Source organism: Trichogramma pretiosum, unplaced genomic scaffold (assembly GCF_000599845.2).
Source record: "Trichogramma pretiosum strain Unisexual culture from Peru unplaced genomic scaffold, Tpre_2.0 scaffold1, whole genome shotgun sequence".
NCBI lineage: Eukaryota > Metazoa > Arthropoda > Insecta > Hymenoptera > Trichogrammatidae > Trichogramma > Trichogramma pretiosum.
This window is the reverse complement of record NW_019641703.1, coordinates 4,750,449-4,768,598: the sequence shown is the minus strand read 5'-3', so window position 1 is coordinate 4,768,598 and position 18,150 is coordinate 4,750,449. Positions and strand designations below refer to the sequence as shown.

The following is an 18,150-nucleotide window of genomic DNA, read 5'->3' as shown; positions in this document are numbered from 1 at the left end:
GAGCACTTGTAATATTATTGCATTTAAAACTCTACACGCAGACCACTTGCTCAAATTGTCATAACCGTATATGATACAAATTTTGTGCACATTCATATACGAGAGAAAAACGAGTTAATCGAACGCTCGAAAGAGAGAAAGAAAGAGAGAGAGAGAGATAGGGTAGGTTTTAATTGCTATACATACCTCGTATTCCACATTCATTAGCATAGCATATACTGTGTGACATGTAACCCTCTTCTGCAGTTCGCCAATAATTTGGGAATTAGAAGCCGGCAAATGTACATACGCGTGTAGTACTAGTACTATACAGCTGCACACACGCCGGCCGCCGCTTCACAAGGTATATGGCATGCTGCTGCTGCTGCTCCCGTAGTGTTATATATGAAATAACACACGCGCGCGCAAAAAAAGGGCGGGGGATCGAACGAAACGAAACGAACGAACGAACGGCATGCAGCAGGCGCGAACGACGACCCGAGCCGAGCAGCAGTCAGTCGGTGGTTTACCTTCGTCGCGTTCGCGCGCACGCATCTCTTCTCTCTCTCTCTCTCTCGCTCTTTGTCAGAGGCAGCGGTAAAAAAATTGCCGTATATACTACGCATCCCCTCGTGCGTACAAGTTGTGATTTTGCAGATTCACCGTATTATTGTCGTTCGTCTTCTTCTTCTTTTTTTTCAAACGTTACGAAGTTGTGTGTGTGCGTGTGTTAGTGTGCGTACCCTCGCTGTGGGGGAAGCAAAAATAAAATAGAAGAAGAGCGAATCGTTCTTCTTGCGAAAAGTTTTGTGTCGAGTTTTAGTTATTTTCGTGAAATCCGCATAGATACGTTACTCTTTTCGAGTCCAGAAGAATTTTCCACACGCTGGTAGCGCGTTGCATACTTACGACACTCATGGATACACCAAAAACGTTGAAAGGTAAGCGATTTGAAAATTCGAACGTCCTTTCGAGACTGCGCCTCGATCGTCGCGTTCGATACGAAGTTTCGAATGCATAACATTCGTCGCCTATTCGTTGTTCTCTGTCTTTCTTTTTTGTGTAATGTATACCCGGCTCGACTCGCGGTCGCACGTTACGATAAATTTGCATGTGAATAATCGGAGCAACAATGAGACCCACTTACGCGCGCGCGTTAACGTTATACGCCGAATCGACTCGGTTGTCGCGTTCGCGTTTTGCGTGCAATAATTATTATTAAAATGCCACGCATGTGTAGAGGAGGAGCTCATCATCCGCGCAGGGCTCCGCGAACGAGTATTTCGCACGATCCCATTTAGACAACGCTATACGATAAAGATACACGTTTTCACACGCTGCAGCCCAGTGGTATAGTAACGTCGAGTTCTTAATCGTCTCGTTCTACTATTATAAATGACGATGTACCACGGAGTAGTAGAGAGAAGAGTAGTGAGAGAGAGAGACGAAAAGTCGAGCGTGTGCTTTGTATAAAGTAACAATACGACGAAAGAGAGGCCCATTAGTTCGCGCGCGCGACGTGATGCCTCGATGTACTGTCTGCAGCAGCACTCGCAATGTGTTCGTGTTTTACTCGGTGCTGCTGCTGCTGCTGCTGCTGCTGACTGGAAAAGCGTCGCGCAGTCGCGAGAAACGATACCGATTCTTATTAATCCGGCCGTTGACTTTCGCGTGGTTATTATGTATAATAATAATCTGTTATTAAACTACAGCGACGCGAGAGTCTCGGGCTCCAAATTAATCGAGTCTTGTGTGTTATTCTACGTCACATGGAGCTAGATTTCTTTGACGAATGGCAAAATAAAAGAGAGAAAGAAACTATTTATACATAAATCGAGCGTCGTCGAGCGGTCAATAGCGCGCATCGGTGCACTTGACGTTTTGCCCGGGACGCTTTGCACACAAGGGTTTCATCATTACGTCGGTACACTGCTTCGTAGTAGCATATATAATTATATAGTATCTCACGCTTGTGTATTGTATAGGTTCCCTCCCTCCTCCTCTCGAGACTCGTTTAATTTAATTCATCTTAATTAAAAAAATAAATAAATAAATAAATAAATAAAATCCAATCAGCTCTCGGTCTGTTCTCCACGCATATATGCTGCTCCAATCGCGGCGGCGTCGTCGACTTGTCTCATATAACACGATTAGCCGGTTATCTCTTTTGCGCGCGTTGCCGAGTGCAGTTTTCAAATTTATTCATTGGATTTTCCATCCTTTTTTTCCCTGTTCAGATGACTTATATTTATTTTTCGTTCGTTTGTTAATTCATGCTGTGTCGAACGTCGACTCTGTGAAGCGAAAAAGTCCCAAAGTAATAGCGCATCTGCGAGATCTTGAAAAGCAGCCCGAAATTGTCCCAAGATGAGGTTTATGGTCTCGTATTCGATCTTGCAACGAGAAAGAAAGGCAACGAACAAGTTTCGCGCATATTATAGGTGACGTTGGCTAAAATGATATATTAGCGTGTGCATATCTCACGTTTTTTTGAGTTCCTGGACCTGGAAGTCAAACTAGCCTTGCAACAAAACTACCCTTTGGTTCTGTGCTTCGCGACGCCGATCTTGCAGATCTCGTACTATAGGCGCCATTAACGCATTATAATCGATCATCCCGATCTAACGTTTACGATTTATTATATTATTGCATACTATTAGTCGCCCCACAGCGACGACACTCCTCTCTGCGCGACACATTATACACAGCAACATCTATAGCGACGACGACGACGAGTTTTAGTTCATGCACACGAGTGCAAGAGTGTGTTAAAAGGGCAAGAACCTTTTGCTCGTATTATATGTGACGCGCGCGTGCGAGGAAGAGACGAGCTCTTTCATAACGCGTGTGCGCCGAGAGTATATTATTTCGCTGCTTTCTCGCTCGCTTCTCCTTTACCTGTTTCTTTGATTTTTTTATACTTTTTCGTTGTAATATACTTGCGCGCGCGCGCGCGTGTGTCGCGCCTTTTGTTACGAAACTCCGCGCGCTCGCGCGTGTTTATTAGTGTAAGTGCACTGCTCTCTCTCTTACTTTGGCACGCTTTTTTTTAGTATGTACTTTATGTACAGAAAGATGCTCATTGCGGCGCGTATAACTCTCTCGAAAATCAAGGCTAAACTCGGGCGAAAATTTATGGTGCGCTGTTTTATTTTTTCTTTCGCGATAATGGCACACGTTTTATATATTGTTTTTGTACTAACACGGCTTAGTACGTGACTGCGAGCTCGGAAACCAATGGAAATCTTTCATCGATGAATTGGCAATGGAAACTCTCTCGTTATCGCACGACGTGCTGCCAAGACGTGCGAGGCTTGGAAAAAAATGAAAAGAATAAGAAGAAGATGAATGAATAAAAATAATGGAAATTACTGTACGAGATTGGTATAGGGATGCTAAGTTTACACAGGCGCGTTCGGCCGCGAGAGAAGAAAAAACTGCCGTACATCTTTGTTAGGCTTGAAATATTTGGATATTAGCGCCTGACGTGATGGTCCATTGGCTCTCTGCGAGTATTTGCTTTATTTTACTTTTCGCGCATTACTAGCGATTTAATATAAAAACACGTGCCGAGAGACGCGGGGGAAAAGTTTATAAAAAAAAGTTACACCGCCGAGGACTTATACTTGGCACGTATTGTTCCCAGAAGTTAGGAAATAACACGTTGAATGTGTTATAGTTCAGGATCGAAAAACTAAAATAGCCCACGATCAAATTGTTTTGGTAAAATTTCGAGTAAAACTGTACGAACTATCGGCGTTTATAACTTAACATACAATAATTCTCATGGGAACTTCGGCGAAGTGTTAGAGTTTTATTATTTCGTTTCATAAAGTGCACGTTTCTTATGAGCTTATTTCTACCATGAGTAAGATACTCTTATAACAATTTTCTCTAAAAACAATTTTTTTTTGTTATCGCTGCGTAGGGGAAAATCTTAAAAATATAATGCGCAACTGGGTCGGTTATCAATCTTGAGCCCTCGTTGCGTAAAGCACTACTTTAATTTGAAACTTCTTTACGTGCATTGGACAATGAGAAGTCAATTTAAGCTCATGAAAAACGAGGAATAATACACTTCTCAGAGACAGAATCATTCGAACGCTGTCATTGACCGGAGTGTTGCTTCTAACGTGCACGTGGAACTCGTAAGTTTTTGGCTCCTTTAACCTACTATAGTCAGATTGACTATAATATAATAGTAGTTCTCGATACAAGGGCCATAAGTAACACTTTTTGACACGGCGTAGTTGAGGGCCCGAGCGCAGCGAGGGTCCTAATAGCTGGGCCGAAAAGTGTCCCCTATGGCCCGAATATCGAACAACATTTTATAGTACTGTGCAAAGTTCACATTTATGCCCCCTTTTCCGAGCCATGAGTCGTACTTCTGGTAGCGCGAAGTGAGGTTAGCGCACGAGCACATGCGAGTGTGATGTGAACGCAGCGGTGCCAGAATGTGTGACTTATGTCACAGAGAAGCGTGCCATAAATGTGAACTTATGCCTTACAGTGCTATAAATAATATAATGACTCGTGAAGAATATTTCTTGTCAAATATACACTATTGAAATTATTTGTAGAAAAAAACTAATGGTGGATAAAGCATATTTCACAAACTCTATAAATTCACAACTTCACAAATTTACTTCGGTAATTAATGACGGAATTTAATTTAAAATTCAGTTGCTATGAATTGATTTTACAATATTTTACATCAGGGGAAAACGGGGTGTGTTAGTTGGCATGTGAGGTAAGTTAGCCAAAGTGTGATAAGTGATGATTCTGCTCGGTGGAACGCCGGAATTCCTACGTTTCGCCACTCTGTTGAACCCGACACAATTAACGCTCACCTAATATTTATGCGCTGATAGTAATACTTTTTTTTTATATTATAGTGCTTTTACCAGCTAGGGCATCTGCACTTACTTTATTTCAAACGAATTAACTATTTACAATTTATAAAAAAGAAAAACAAAATTAATTACAAAATAGTATAGAGTATTCATTGATACTTGATCTTGGGTCTTCGCGAACTGACTGCCATCATCAGACTCGCACTCCCAGCCCGATGAAGAAACCGCATAACATTGTGCAAGCCTCAATGGTTGGGCGAGCGATCAAGCGCTTCACCTTCAGCGGAACCCGATCCTCTTCAGTCTCTCGAGCAACACCTTCCTCTGCGTTTGGTAGAATCTGCAGTCCCATAGAATGTGGAACTGGTCATTAGTCCAGTTGACTCATCCAGGAGTTGTTTTCACCAGGACATGAGTCACGAGTCCAGTTGGCTAATGGCTGGTCATGAGTCCAGTTGACTCATCCAGGAGTTGTTTTTACCCGAGCTTAGCGAGGGTGCAAAGACTCCTGGATGAGTCAACTTCCTCGCAGACTAGTTGCAAACGATATTTTTTAATTCTGCTTGCGAGAAACTAGGGTTTTCTGACGCTTCAAGGTTATAAAACCCGTGTTTCGCGCACGCAGTGTTAAAACATTTAATTCGCGCTCTCGAGCATTCTGTCCCGTCCTCCCCGTGTCATAGCATTTCTATTGATGTAGTTCAATTAAAATATTTAATTAAATTGTTAATTTTTTTAAAACTAATGGAAAAATGTCTCATCGCATTCGCAATGCTGCCATTTACTTGTGATTTAAATTAGGGATTTTTTAGCATTCGCCAAATGATCCGTTTAGGCAGTATGGGAAAATAAAATGAGTTAAAAAACACATTTTATTTCCGTTTTTCGGCAAAGACTGCCGAAGTCATTTATTAGCAACGTTTCGTCGTATTTTTAACGACCTCATCAGGCTATATAGAAAATTATGATATTAATAATAGATGACAAATTAATATATAAAAATTATTTTAAGATCAAACAGAGATATTAAGTTACACACCTTATTGCGAGGGAATAGCGAGTAAAACTAATACATTAGGTAAATAGGAGCGAAAGTTATACAATCCGGTCAATAATAATAAAACCTGTCGAACACGAAAACAAGGAAGACAGTGACAGTGAAATGATTACAATTTTAAATTATTCAATATATTTCTATACATCGAGCTAAGTCCCCTTGTGTCCTTGTTGCTTGTTGATCGACGTTTTATGTTTTTTGATGAAGATCATCTCAGCTATTAATCTTTTGTGAAGATTATTTTCAGTAAGTAATATTTTTACACCCTCAAAGTCAAATTCATGCTTATTCTCCAGCGCGTGTGCGTAAACGACCGACTTTGAATTCTTGTTTTTTCTATGTTCAATGATGCGCTTTTCAAGCGCTCTCTTAGTCTGCCCGATGTAAGTGGCATCACACGATTTACAATCGAATTTGTAAACAGAATTGACTTGATCTAGAGTTGCTGTTTTGTCTTTACCTAATCTGATAATATTGTCAATTTTGTTACAAATTGTCGGCAAAAGTTTAACATGATGATTTTTTAATAGTAGAGACGTGAAATTCACCAGGTTGTGAATCTGTGGGACACATAGGGTAGCTCTATTGACGTCAATATCAAGCGCCCTGTCGTCATGTGCAGCAGATGGTTTGTGAAAAATGTGATGTAATCTTTTGTCAATGTATTTTTGGCAGAAACGCAACGGGTAATTATTCTGCCGGAGGATATTGTGAACGATCCGGATATTATGTCTATGATGCTTGTTGTCCGAGAGTAAAATAGCTCTATCAACTAAGTTATAGATGTTATTAATCTTGAGTTTGACAGGATGGTTGGATTTGAAGTTAATAGTTCTTTGCGAGGCAATCTCCTTTCTGTACCAGTTAGTAACAATATGTGATTCAGTCCTTGTGAAAGTAATATCAAGAAAGTTTACTGAAGCGTGGTGCCAATTCGAATTTTGCCGATAAAAATGGTTTTACACCTCTACACGTTCTCTGCCAGTATTGCTTAGTCGAAGACCCCGACATGATGAAGAAATTTTTTGAATTACACGAACAATTCGATCGCCGAATAGAGGTAGACGCTAGAGACAATAATAAGCGTACACCATTACAATGGGCCGTCGCTAGTCACTTGCCCAACGCGGTAAGGTTGCTATTGAATCATGGTGCTAATGTGAGTGAATTTGTATTCCCAACCGAAAGTCATTTCGATGAGTCGAGATTTGGTGCGATATACGATCGAGATTGGGTTCGACACAGATTGACTTTGGCCACTAGCACTCTATTCATAGTGGAGCTTCTGGAGAGTAGGGGCTACGAGATGAAACAAACGGACGCTACGACGATTATGACGATATTCAATAAATGGGGATTGTACGATCAGCCTGACATCGGTGATAAACGCTGGTACGTCACAGACGAGAGGTTCGTGGACAAAGCAAAAAAGATAATGGTAAGCGAGAATCGTTCGGTCTATGAGCTAGTTCAATTGGGTACTCGAGAAGCTGCGCAAGAATTCAATCTTGAGGATTACCTTGACCTAGCGCGCTCGTGTCACATGTGGATACCTGGTTATCTGCGTACGGCTTACGTCACGCTCATGTTCGATAAAATAACCAGGATATTTTTCCGCAAGTGGACACGAGGTCCTTTCATGGAGTTGAATCAAAACAGGTTGCCGTCGCTCGTTTGTGACGAAGTCACCGACAAACTACCATGCAAAGATTTATGGAGCATTTGCTTGGCGGCATTGATTTGAAGATTCTTTAATAAACAGAAAAATGAGCATGTGAATAATAAACTTAAATTCTAATAAATTCTTTTGAAACGTTTTAACCTTATCCAATTTCTTTGTCATTGAAACTTGTTTGAACATTTGAATTTTAGGCTGAACCTTCGTCGTTAATGTCTGAAAACATATATCAGAGTAAGTATACAGCTGAATCTACGCCAACAAAAACTTTGGAAATACGATAAGCGCACTCAATGACACATTGTCGAGCTTACGGAGATACGTACATGTGTGTATCGGTGTATGTATTACGATTTTTGATCGACAGTGCATTAAGCCCTGAAACGTACACTTAGTATTATGTACGCAACAAAAGCAACTGTGTATACACGATCGCCGAGAAGCTTTGCTCGAGAGATGATAAATGGCCTTGATCGTTCTAAGCAAATTTAGAACGATCGTAGAGGCCTTATGGACAGAACGATAGAAAAACATTACGGTTTCGCTAATAATATCATCCACGTTTAAATTACTCATAGTGTTTGAACGATAAATGAGATAAGAAAATTTGTGAATATTGAAACGTTTAGGCGTGACAAGATTTACTAAACTCGAGGCTTTCGAGTTTCATACAATATGGTACACGAATGATGTCATGACAATACCGGTGCGCTCCTCGAAAAATAATGCATAGCTCAAAAACAACACAAAAAACTTTTTTTTATCTTTTCGTCCGTTGGAATCATCGGTCCTTGAGGAATATCACCTCATCGCGTCGTCGAGCTGCTTAAAAAAAAAAAAAAAAAATTAACCTGAAGGAGATGATCTAGCGCGTAAAATATCGATGTGTAATATGTAATCGTCCGAAGCACACGATACGCACACGTGTTTATAGAATAACTCGTCGAGAATCCTGCAGTCGACGTTGTCAGCCGTACAGAACCGTATCTTCGTCCACTCGTCGTGCACGTGCAGCGCAGCTCGAATGGATTTCGAAGAGCGAAAGACCGGCGCTTTCGGGTGCAGCTGCACACATTCTGCACGTCGTGATATACAGCTTTGAAACGTCTCGTCTTTTTTTTCATGCTTTTACCGGCACACCTGAGCGTCGGCGAGAAATCAAGTTAAATTTCGACCCGCGCGGTAATGAGTCGATGCGATATATGTATACGAGCGAATCGAGCGAATCGAGCTTCTCTCAGCGAAGCTTCTATATAAATTCAATTAGACTCAATCAACGAAAATGCGCGTTGTACGCGATGACTCGGTTGGAATTAAATAATTTTCATTAAATACATTACGTGCGCTGTTAAAGTACTGTATATACGATACATACGTGCATCCTGTATTGCTGCTCTCTCTAGCGCGATTCGCCGTACGGAAACTTTATTCAAAGGCAGGGCACTTATGCATACAGAGTTGCGAATAGAGAGAGAGAGACTCTCGCTCTCGAAGTAAAGGATGTGTCTATGCTGCTACGTATTTATATATTTATACAGCGCGAAAGAATAGCGGAAATTTGATTCGTGCATAAACACATCTCTCGTATTATAAAAGACGTACAAACTGTGTGTCGACTCATTATCGTTTCGCGCTGACACGCTGTATTTTCTATGTATACGAGTTGCTTCAAGCGCACACACCGAGGAGTTGCCCACATAGATGAAAAAATAATCATCGAGGTAAACGGCGCCATTTTTCATTCGCTAATTTACATACGTGCACTCATAATCTAAGGTACAATTTCCCCGAGCGATGTCTAATGGAAAGCGCGTATATTTGCGCGTATACGCGATTATAAATCGTGTACGTGTGCATATTATAAACTCGTATGCTGTTGCGCGGGACGGGCGGCGAGCAGCAGCAGCAGCAGCAACTCCTCGAATAGAAATGCGCCTCTCGTCTATGTGCGCGCGCGCCGCGCTCTATTAGCGTTTCCTGGCAGCAGCTAGACTAGTGTATATGTAGTACTCAAGTTAAAGGCGGCTTCTCTCTCGTCGAGCTACCATATATACGCCATAGTCGCGCTGCCGCCATAACGTATACGTGCGTAACGATAAATTGCTATGAATTTCCGCACACACGGCTCTCGTTCTTGTGTGTGTACGTACGTGTGTAGAAGCATGCACAGTGTCTAGAAACTCGTACAGACAGACACTCGACCGTACACTACGGCTCGCGATCCGGTATTTATCATTCGCGCGCAGTTTGTATGTATATAAAGGCGACAAGTTTACTGGGAGGATGCGCTGTCGGGCATTTAAACGGAGCTCGAGCTTGAATCGCTCGTCGCGTCGATCTTCGTCGTCGTTCGGTATAGTGTCGCACGCGTCGCATCGATCAAAAGATTCAACTCTCGTAAGATCGAAAAATATATTGTACATGGTATTTTTCGCGCGGGACTATACTCGTTGGATCCTAAATGCTCACCTATAAGAGCGCGTGAGCACGAGATTTCTCCGCACGCGTGCCCTTGAACTTTGTCGAAGCGCGTCGCTCGCAGTGCGTGTGAAGCAGCAGCAGCAGACTTCTATCTCTATACAGGATCCCCCCTTTATACACGCTCGCAGGGCTCCTTTCCTCTTCTCTTTCTCTCTCTCTCTCTCTCTCTCTCTCTTTAGACTCGTCCAATTATAAAAGGCTCGATCTCGTTTCTCCATCTCCTTTTTGCCGTTATATTCTCTGCGGCGCGCGAGCCTGCGAGGTGCACATGCACGTACCTATAGGTAGCAGCGTGTGTACTGTATATGTGTGTGCACGTACGAGCACGATCATCCTCCGCGCGTACATACATGCTTCTTGCGTATAAAGAAAATATATATACAGCAACAAACGCCACATAACATCCGCGTCCGAGCGTTGCAAGAGCGTTGTGCATCGTATTTTCTCCTCTCGTTATTCCAAGCACTGTATTTTACCTGTTCGAGGCATATACTTACTTGTATTATTATTGGTACGTATATGTGTACGGAGAAATAACTCGAACCGTTTAACATCTCGAGTCGTTTCTGTATATATACGGTACGCGTGGGTGTCTCCACCCATATTCCAAAACAACAACATCGATAACAAAAAAGACACGATTTTTTTCTCCTATATGTTTTCTTCGTGCATATGCTGCATCGATCGCCCTCGCCCGTTAATATATTATGTTACACTCTTCGTCGTCCTATTCCGAAAAAAAAGGTTCATCCTTTACCCGGGGCTTCCGGCTCCGAATACACAAGCCTGGCGATGGTGCGGTGTACGTGCGTGAAACGTACCTAAGCTCTCTTATATAGCTTTTGTGCGTGCGCGCGCCTTAAAAAAGAGTCAGCCTATATGTATCTCTCTCTCGATGTAATGTAGTCTCTCTCCCTCTCGCTTGGACACATGCATTTCTTATGGCTTGGCCGCCGCTGCTGCGCGTCGCTTTTCTATATAACGTGCCGCGAGCAAGAGAGATTCGTCGCTGCTCTGCACACGTATTATATGCGAGGGGGCATCTACCTCTCACAGGCACACGAGTGCGTCGCGTACGGACGACTTCTGCACGTGTAGACGCGTTCGAGCAAAGCTTTTAGTAAAAAGCTTTTTTTTTGACAGACACTTTTCAAAAGCTACGTGTACTTTGTACTTTTGTATTATAATAGAGATGCGCTCGAGAATGCGTATATATACGACTTTTTAGAATTGCTACGACGCTCTCTATTATACACCTGGCAATTTGGTAAAATCATCGTCATCTCTCTACGGTAAATGCCGGGCGTATATTATATCGTGCACGTAAAATTGTTCGTATAATAGCGGGTTATAAGCTTACACCCGTAATCGCTTACGCGCGACCGCAACAGCAGCTTTTTCCTGCGCGCTACAACATCCGATCGCTTTCCTCGATCCATCCGAGTGCTCCGCGACGAGAAATGAGCCGAGACGAGTATATTTGTATACGCGTGAACGTGTGTTAGCAAAGTGTCATTTTTGTAATGCACCTTTGCGATATACATTCATTATTATCGAACGAAAATTGTATCGTTGCTCGAGATAAAGATTTCATCGATTCTAAATTTCATTTGACGAATCGATTAATTTTCGTCGATTCATAGTGCGCAAGCTTGCAACGCGCATAAAATATGACGATAATGATTCTAGTAAATCTACGCGTGCAATTTCGTTAACGAAATATTATATCTCGCAATATCGGTAAGACGATAAATGTAGCGTTTTGGTTAATATTTCCAGCATCATTATGTTATCACGCTCGTCATGATTTCTTCCCCTCGACGCGAACCGATGTACAACGATAAAACCAAGATCGTTTAACTGTCTTTCGCCAACGCACGCGGATCGGTATCTCTTCCCAACGGTTGGGCGTCGATCGATATTTAAACTCGTAAAGATTGATTAAAAAAAGGAACGCAATAACCCGTGTACAGTAAAATCTTTGCAATTTCCGGACAAGGCTTGAAATACGGTTCCCCGCGAGCGTATTAACACTCGTAAAAATAATATATACCTTTTTTAAAGCACGGCACGTTGTTCGTTATACCAAGATGCGATTGGCATTGGAATTAACCTAGGCTGTAATATATTAGTAAAAAAGGGGCCATTTCGCTAGCTCGCGCGTATAAAGACGTTGACTCATGGGCAAAAAAAAATTAAAACGACTCCTTTTTTTTTTACTTCTCAACTTATTAAAATGCACCCGCAACTTTTTCACGGCTTATTGTCGAGAGCTTGTTTATAATATTATTATACGGTATATACCTTTCACCCGCAAAGAGAGGCTTAACTTTCGCGCGACTGTATCTGCGTGCGGCATTACAATAATATATATATGCAGCCGCACCATACCACCGTTTTAAAAAATCTGCATCGCGTCGCGAATTCCACGTGTGAGAAACAAAAGTTTCTTTAAGCAGATGTATATAATATGTATACGACCACAGAGAGAGAGAGACCTATGGCAGTATTATAAACACGCGCGCGCGCGCGTGAAACGAGAAGTCCGTGTATTATACACACGGTACCGTTAGAGCCCATGCAGAGGAGGAGAGAGAGAGAAAGAGAGACTGCACAACACGTTTTTCTGTGCCCTCCTTTCTTGGCCAGTCCTCCTTCTCCACCTCCTCCTCCTTCTTCTTCGTTGACGTAGTCGTCGTCGTCGTCTGTTTCTTTAATTTCGAACGCAAGCGTCACCGGCGCGGCACAGAAGAAAATCGTATAATCTTGATAATAATAAATATATTATAAGATGTATTACGTTACTCGCGAGGTATGCTGTGGCCTCGTGCATATTATAGCTCTCTTTCTGCGAGCGAGCGAGAACAACAACGAAGTTTTATGGCCAAGAATCAGGCGAGTTGCACTACGCGGCATTTTAGATTCTTATATATACTGTTGCCTCTGTGTGCTTTTTTTCTCTTCTCTCGGTATTTTTTTTTCTCCCCCCATTACCTGGTCAGTACGCCAGCTGGCTTGGCGTAGCTGCTCAAAAGGGGGTCACACACGTAGCAGCAGCACGTAATAAAGACTTTAATTGGTTTTGCGTATATATAATATATACATCAGCGCGCTAGATCAAAAATGAGCTTTTGTGTGTCTCTTGGTATATGTACGCATAGAGCGAGGGGAGTGTCGTACACTTGGGCTTTAAAGGCACTAAAGAGAGTCTTCGAATGCTCATAATACGCGCGCGCGCGAGGACATAAAACGATTTAATGCGCGCCGTGCTCGCAGTGTCTTCACCATCGGACAATTGGCGCGCATTCGTCCCGCGAAATTCCGCGAAGCGCCGTATAAAACGCGACGATTGGATTTATCATCGCGTCCACGATTCTCTGTATCGTTATAAAATACGAGTTTGGTTTAACGGGTTGTAATCGTATATAATAATAATAATAGTAATCATGATGATGTACAGCTCGTTGTGAAACATGGTTATTTAGCGATATCGAGGAGGTCTCATTGACGATCGTCGCCATGATGGAAGCTCCTTTTTGCCGACAACGAGTGAAAAATTATCCCGTTTCACGCCGAGCACGTGCTTTTTGTTATTGGATTTATATATTGCATAAGAAAAAGAGTGGCGTTAGCAAGCGTATTATACGTACGCGCCGCCGCTGCCAACGAAATCGGCTTACGCGTTCTCTGCGCGCATCTTATGTGTATGTATAGGCTTATCGGGCGCAGCTAAAATAACGCCGTACGATATAGATATGTATTTGCTTACATTGTAGCATTGCCTCGCACAAGCATTGTCATTATTATTATTATTATTATTCCATGCGATGTCAGAGTTGAAAATGAAATTGTATCACGACCCATTTGTGACACTGAGCTTTCATGGCTGGGCTTGTCAAATTGTCGAAGCCTTTGAAAGCGGAAGTGAACGTATAGGAAAAACTTCGATCGTTATCATCGAACGCTCAATTTTGTCGATATATAATTTCACGATAAAACCTTTTTAATTCCATCATTTTCACCTCTCGACGTGGTATAATTACTTCATTATACCAGAGTTTCTTTTTACCATCGATGCACGTAAATGCGGCCGCGGGGGCCCGGCATTGTGCTCGTTATTTACGCAGGGCCAAAACAGGAAATGTCGTGCAGCTATATAGCTAGCTAGCGCTGCGCTGTGGCATTTTTATCATAGCTCTGTCGCTCTTTCCTCGTGTACGTGTGTACTCGAGTCATTATAAAGTACACATTCACATTACGCCCATAGGGAGGTTGACGCGCGTCGTCGATGTCGTTGCGTGTGTGTGTGTTTGTGTGTGTGCTCGTGGCACGCACACGCCCCCACTTATATATACGTACGTGTGCGTGGGTGGTATAAAGTAATTATAAAATGCAAAGTGTGCGAAGAGAGAGAGCGAGAGCGAGAGAAAAAACTAGAAGTAGATCATGAATACAAATTGCATTGAAACAATTGAAAAACGAAACAAAAAAACAAAAGCCGATGATTTATTCGATTTCTGATCGTATGTATTTTTTTGATTGCAGGTTGAGAGAGATTACCTTCCTCGGTAATGCCGAAAATGACTTGGCGCGATCGAGCAGAGCGACAACGAAGGGACGACTCCTCGGAGTGAAAATTCGTTAAATATCATTGAAGTTTTCAACGCACACATAGAAAAACAGAGAGAGAGAAGAGATCACTGGTGATAAATAAGTCAAGGACCAAAGTTTCAAAATGAGCTCGACGACGGACGCGTCGACGGGTGCTTGCGGTGGCGAGGAGTCCACGACGACCAATCGAGGACTGAGCGTCCAGCGAAAGGTCGTCGAGGCCAGCTTGCTATCGCTCAAGTGCCTGCTGTTTTTCTTCTTCGGAGGTAATTGATCAAATCTCGACGTTGATTATGACTGAATGACCAAAAACTGACTGTTTTAAAGGCTTCGTAATGTTATTAATAATTTTCGGATAAAATTATGCTATCAATGCGAATCGCATTTTGAATGGCCTGTAAATGACAATTCAACTGTATCATAAAATTTAAACTAAATTTCCATCCCTTTCAATACGATAATTCTATTTCAAGCCTCCACCGATAGATGGCGAGTACCTTTATTTCAATAAATCTGCAAGTGGCAAAGTCAAAATAATTATATAAGTATCAGAAGCATTTACTTTTCCTATACGTTTCCAGACCTTGTTATGATATGCGCAAAAAACTAGCCACGCAAAATGTCGAGCATTTCCGCCATGATTATCATAAGTGAATAAATTCTTTGCTTCACTGTACAGGCCTAGGATGTCTACTGCCGTTTCTGCCTCTTCACATGCTCGCCGTGGGCCTGGACCCTCGCGAGATACGCACCATCTCGATGATCGCCCCGACGGTGGCTGTGCTCGGCCCACTGATCGCCGGCCCTCTGGCCGACCGAGTGGCCGCGGCGACGCGTCGAGCCAGCGGCAGTCCGCCCTCGGCGGTCATCGTCGGCAACGTCGAGTCGTCACTGCGTCGTCGTGCTCGTGGCGCTGGCGACGACCAGAGCGGACGCTACCTGCGCGTCATGATCGCCTGCTGCTGCGTGTTCTCCGCCCTGTTCTACTCGCTGCTGCTCACCGTGCCGAGCGTCCAGAGGATCGTGCTGCCCGCCGAGCAGCGGCCCGGCGTCAAGTTCAGCTGCGACGCCCGGGGCGCCGTCGTACACCAGGAGCGCTGCCGCAACGACCAGCAGCTCGGCTGCCATCGCTGGTCCAACGACGAGGACGACGCCTCGTTTCAAGCGGTGGGCCGTCTGCGACTCAAGCAGTGCGAGTACGCCTGCTATCCGCCGGACGAGCGTCGTCGCAGGGGCAAGTTTCCGCCGGCGCAGGCCGATCACGTGGGTCTCGATCACGAGTACGAGCATCCGAGCGTGAGCGCCGACGTGCTGCAGGACGAGGGCTTCCGTCAGAGGCCCATCAAGGACGACGACGAGTTCAACGTCATACCCCTGGAGACGACGCCGAATCCGCGTTACACCGTCGCGGAGAAGAGAGCGTCTTCTCGTAGATCCAAGCGCCACGTGGTCAAAGATGCTCCGCAGGTCTGCTACAAGGATAAGCGGAACAATCGCTCGGTCTGCCACGTGTTCACGGACTCGAAGAAGAGTCTGCTGGTCGACGCGACGTTGCGCCAGGCCACGAATCCCGAGGACACGGAGGACTGGTGCGTCTATCCGGTGGCGCAACACTTCGACTGCACCGTGCCGCAGGCCTACGAGATCGCCGCCAGGTCGGCCAATCAGAGCTGCGTGGTCGAGTGCAGCATCGACAATCCCTACGACACCGAGTACGGTAAGGGTAATAATTACGTAATTATGCGTATCGAAGCTTCATTCCAAATACCATCTTCACACCAGGTGAAACGAGCGTACTGTCGGAGAGCCAGTGCGGCCAGGTGATCGGCAACGAGCAGCTCACCTTCTGGATGTATCTGGCCATCAGGTCTCTGGCCGACATCTTCCCCATGGCGGGGCTCACCCTCGTCCAGGCCGCGGTGGTCCTGGCGACGCGCGAGACCGCCTGCGGCCGGGGCGACGTCGGCCGTCAGCTGGCCTTCGGCTCGGCGGGTTTCGCCGTCTTCGGCGCCCTCGCGGGCTACCTGGCCAGTCTCACGGGTACCGGCAGCTCGATGGCCTATTACGCGCCGCTGACGCTGCACGGACTGCTGGCGACGATCGCGGCCTGCGTCGCACTGAGCGCCGACAGCATGCCCCTGGCGCCGCCCGACTGGTGGTGGCACACGCGCGGCGGCTGCGGCGGCGCCGGCGGTGTTCTGCCGATGAGCAACGTGCGAAGATACGGCGGAGAGGCCGCCGCACTGTTCGTCGTGCTGCTCCTGGCTGGTACGCTCTGGAGCACCATCGATATGTATTTGCCGATGTAGGTTTTTAATTTTTTTCTTTGACGGTAAAGTGGAAATGTCGTAAATATTCATGATCTGTTCGTACTATTTGCAGACACTTGTTGCATCTGAGGAGTAACGAGCTTACGATTGGCATTGCCATGACAGTGGGTGCCGTACCGGCTATTCTTTTCCTCTGGAAGTCCGAGCGTCTCGTTGACTACTGCGGACACAGTAATCTACTCATTATAGCTTTTGTTTTTTACATTGTAAGGTAAGCGTAATGTGCAGCGTCAGAGTACGAATGATTTCACTCAAAACATATTTTACTTGTCATGGTATTAACGATCCTCGAATTTTTAAACAGATTTACAGGATTGAGTTTAGTGACTGATATATGGTGGACTCTACTGGTTGAATCCCTGGAGCTCTTTACCCTTAGCATACTCTGGGTTACGGCTATGCTTTACTTCCGTCATCTCATACCCAGGCAAATGACAACGAGCGGACAGGCTCTACCGGTCATTGCTCACTTTTGCATCGGTAATCTACCCTTCCCCGATCATTTATCGCAAATCTTGTTTATTCCTTCATTTCAAAAATGTTCATCATTGATTCGTCAACAGGTCGGGCTATCGGCTCTATAATAAGTGCATGCGTCGACAAAGTGAATAGGGACGATGAAGTCGTCGCAATGCGCTACATTTATCAATGCTTGGCCATTGCGTCTGCCGTCATCGCGACGCTGTACTTCGCCACGTATCACGCTGTTCTGAAGCCCAGATGCCATCACGCTCAATCCGCTCAGCAACAAAACGGACAACGAAATCATACGCCCAGTATCGTTCAAGGTATACTATATGTGCTTTTGCTCGAGCTTTTAGACGATATGATATTGAGAGTAGTATTGCATCTAATGGTGATTATTTCTTTACAGCGATGAACGGTAATGGAAGCTACACACCCTTGAAAGTTTATCACAATGGTAGCAATGGACGCAAAGGAAACTTCCGATATTGAGAAGAATGAACACTAGAAGACCAGTATACTGTAATGCATTTATAATGTAGTGACTTATATGTTAATTTATTTTTTATAAACCGAATGAGAAATATAATTCGTGCTTTTACTATGTATGACCAGATATACAAATTTTTATTATTTGAATCAATAAGATATGATTAGTTTTAAAAGTTCTTGAGTATATAATACTACGAAATGGAT

At 44.1% G+C, this 18,150-nt stretch overlaps 1 protein-coding gene across 1 annotated transcript; it reads left to right on the top strand.

The window, feature by feature from the left end:
- The first annotated feature begins 542 nt into the window (after positions 1-542).
- Positions 543-18,112, top strand: LOC106656252. The gene is made up of 8 exons (XM_023462853.1): positions 543-920; positions 14,594-14,925; positions 15,339-16,376; positions 16,442-16,964; positions 17,042-17,200; positions 17,294-17,469; positions 17,553-17,777; positions 17,864-18,112. Exons 2-8 carry the CDS (start codon positions 14,784-14,786, stop codon positions 17,944-17,946), a joined length of 2,346 nt encoding a protein of 781 aa, XP_023318621.1. The 5' UTR covers positions 543-920; positions 14,594-14,783; the 3' UTR covers positions 17,947-18,112.
- Positions 18,113-18,150: the final 38 nt, after the last annotated feature.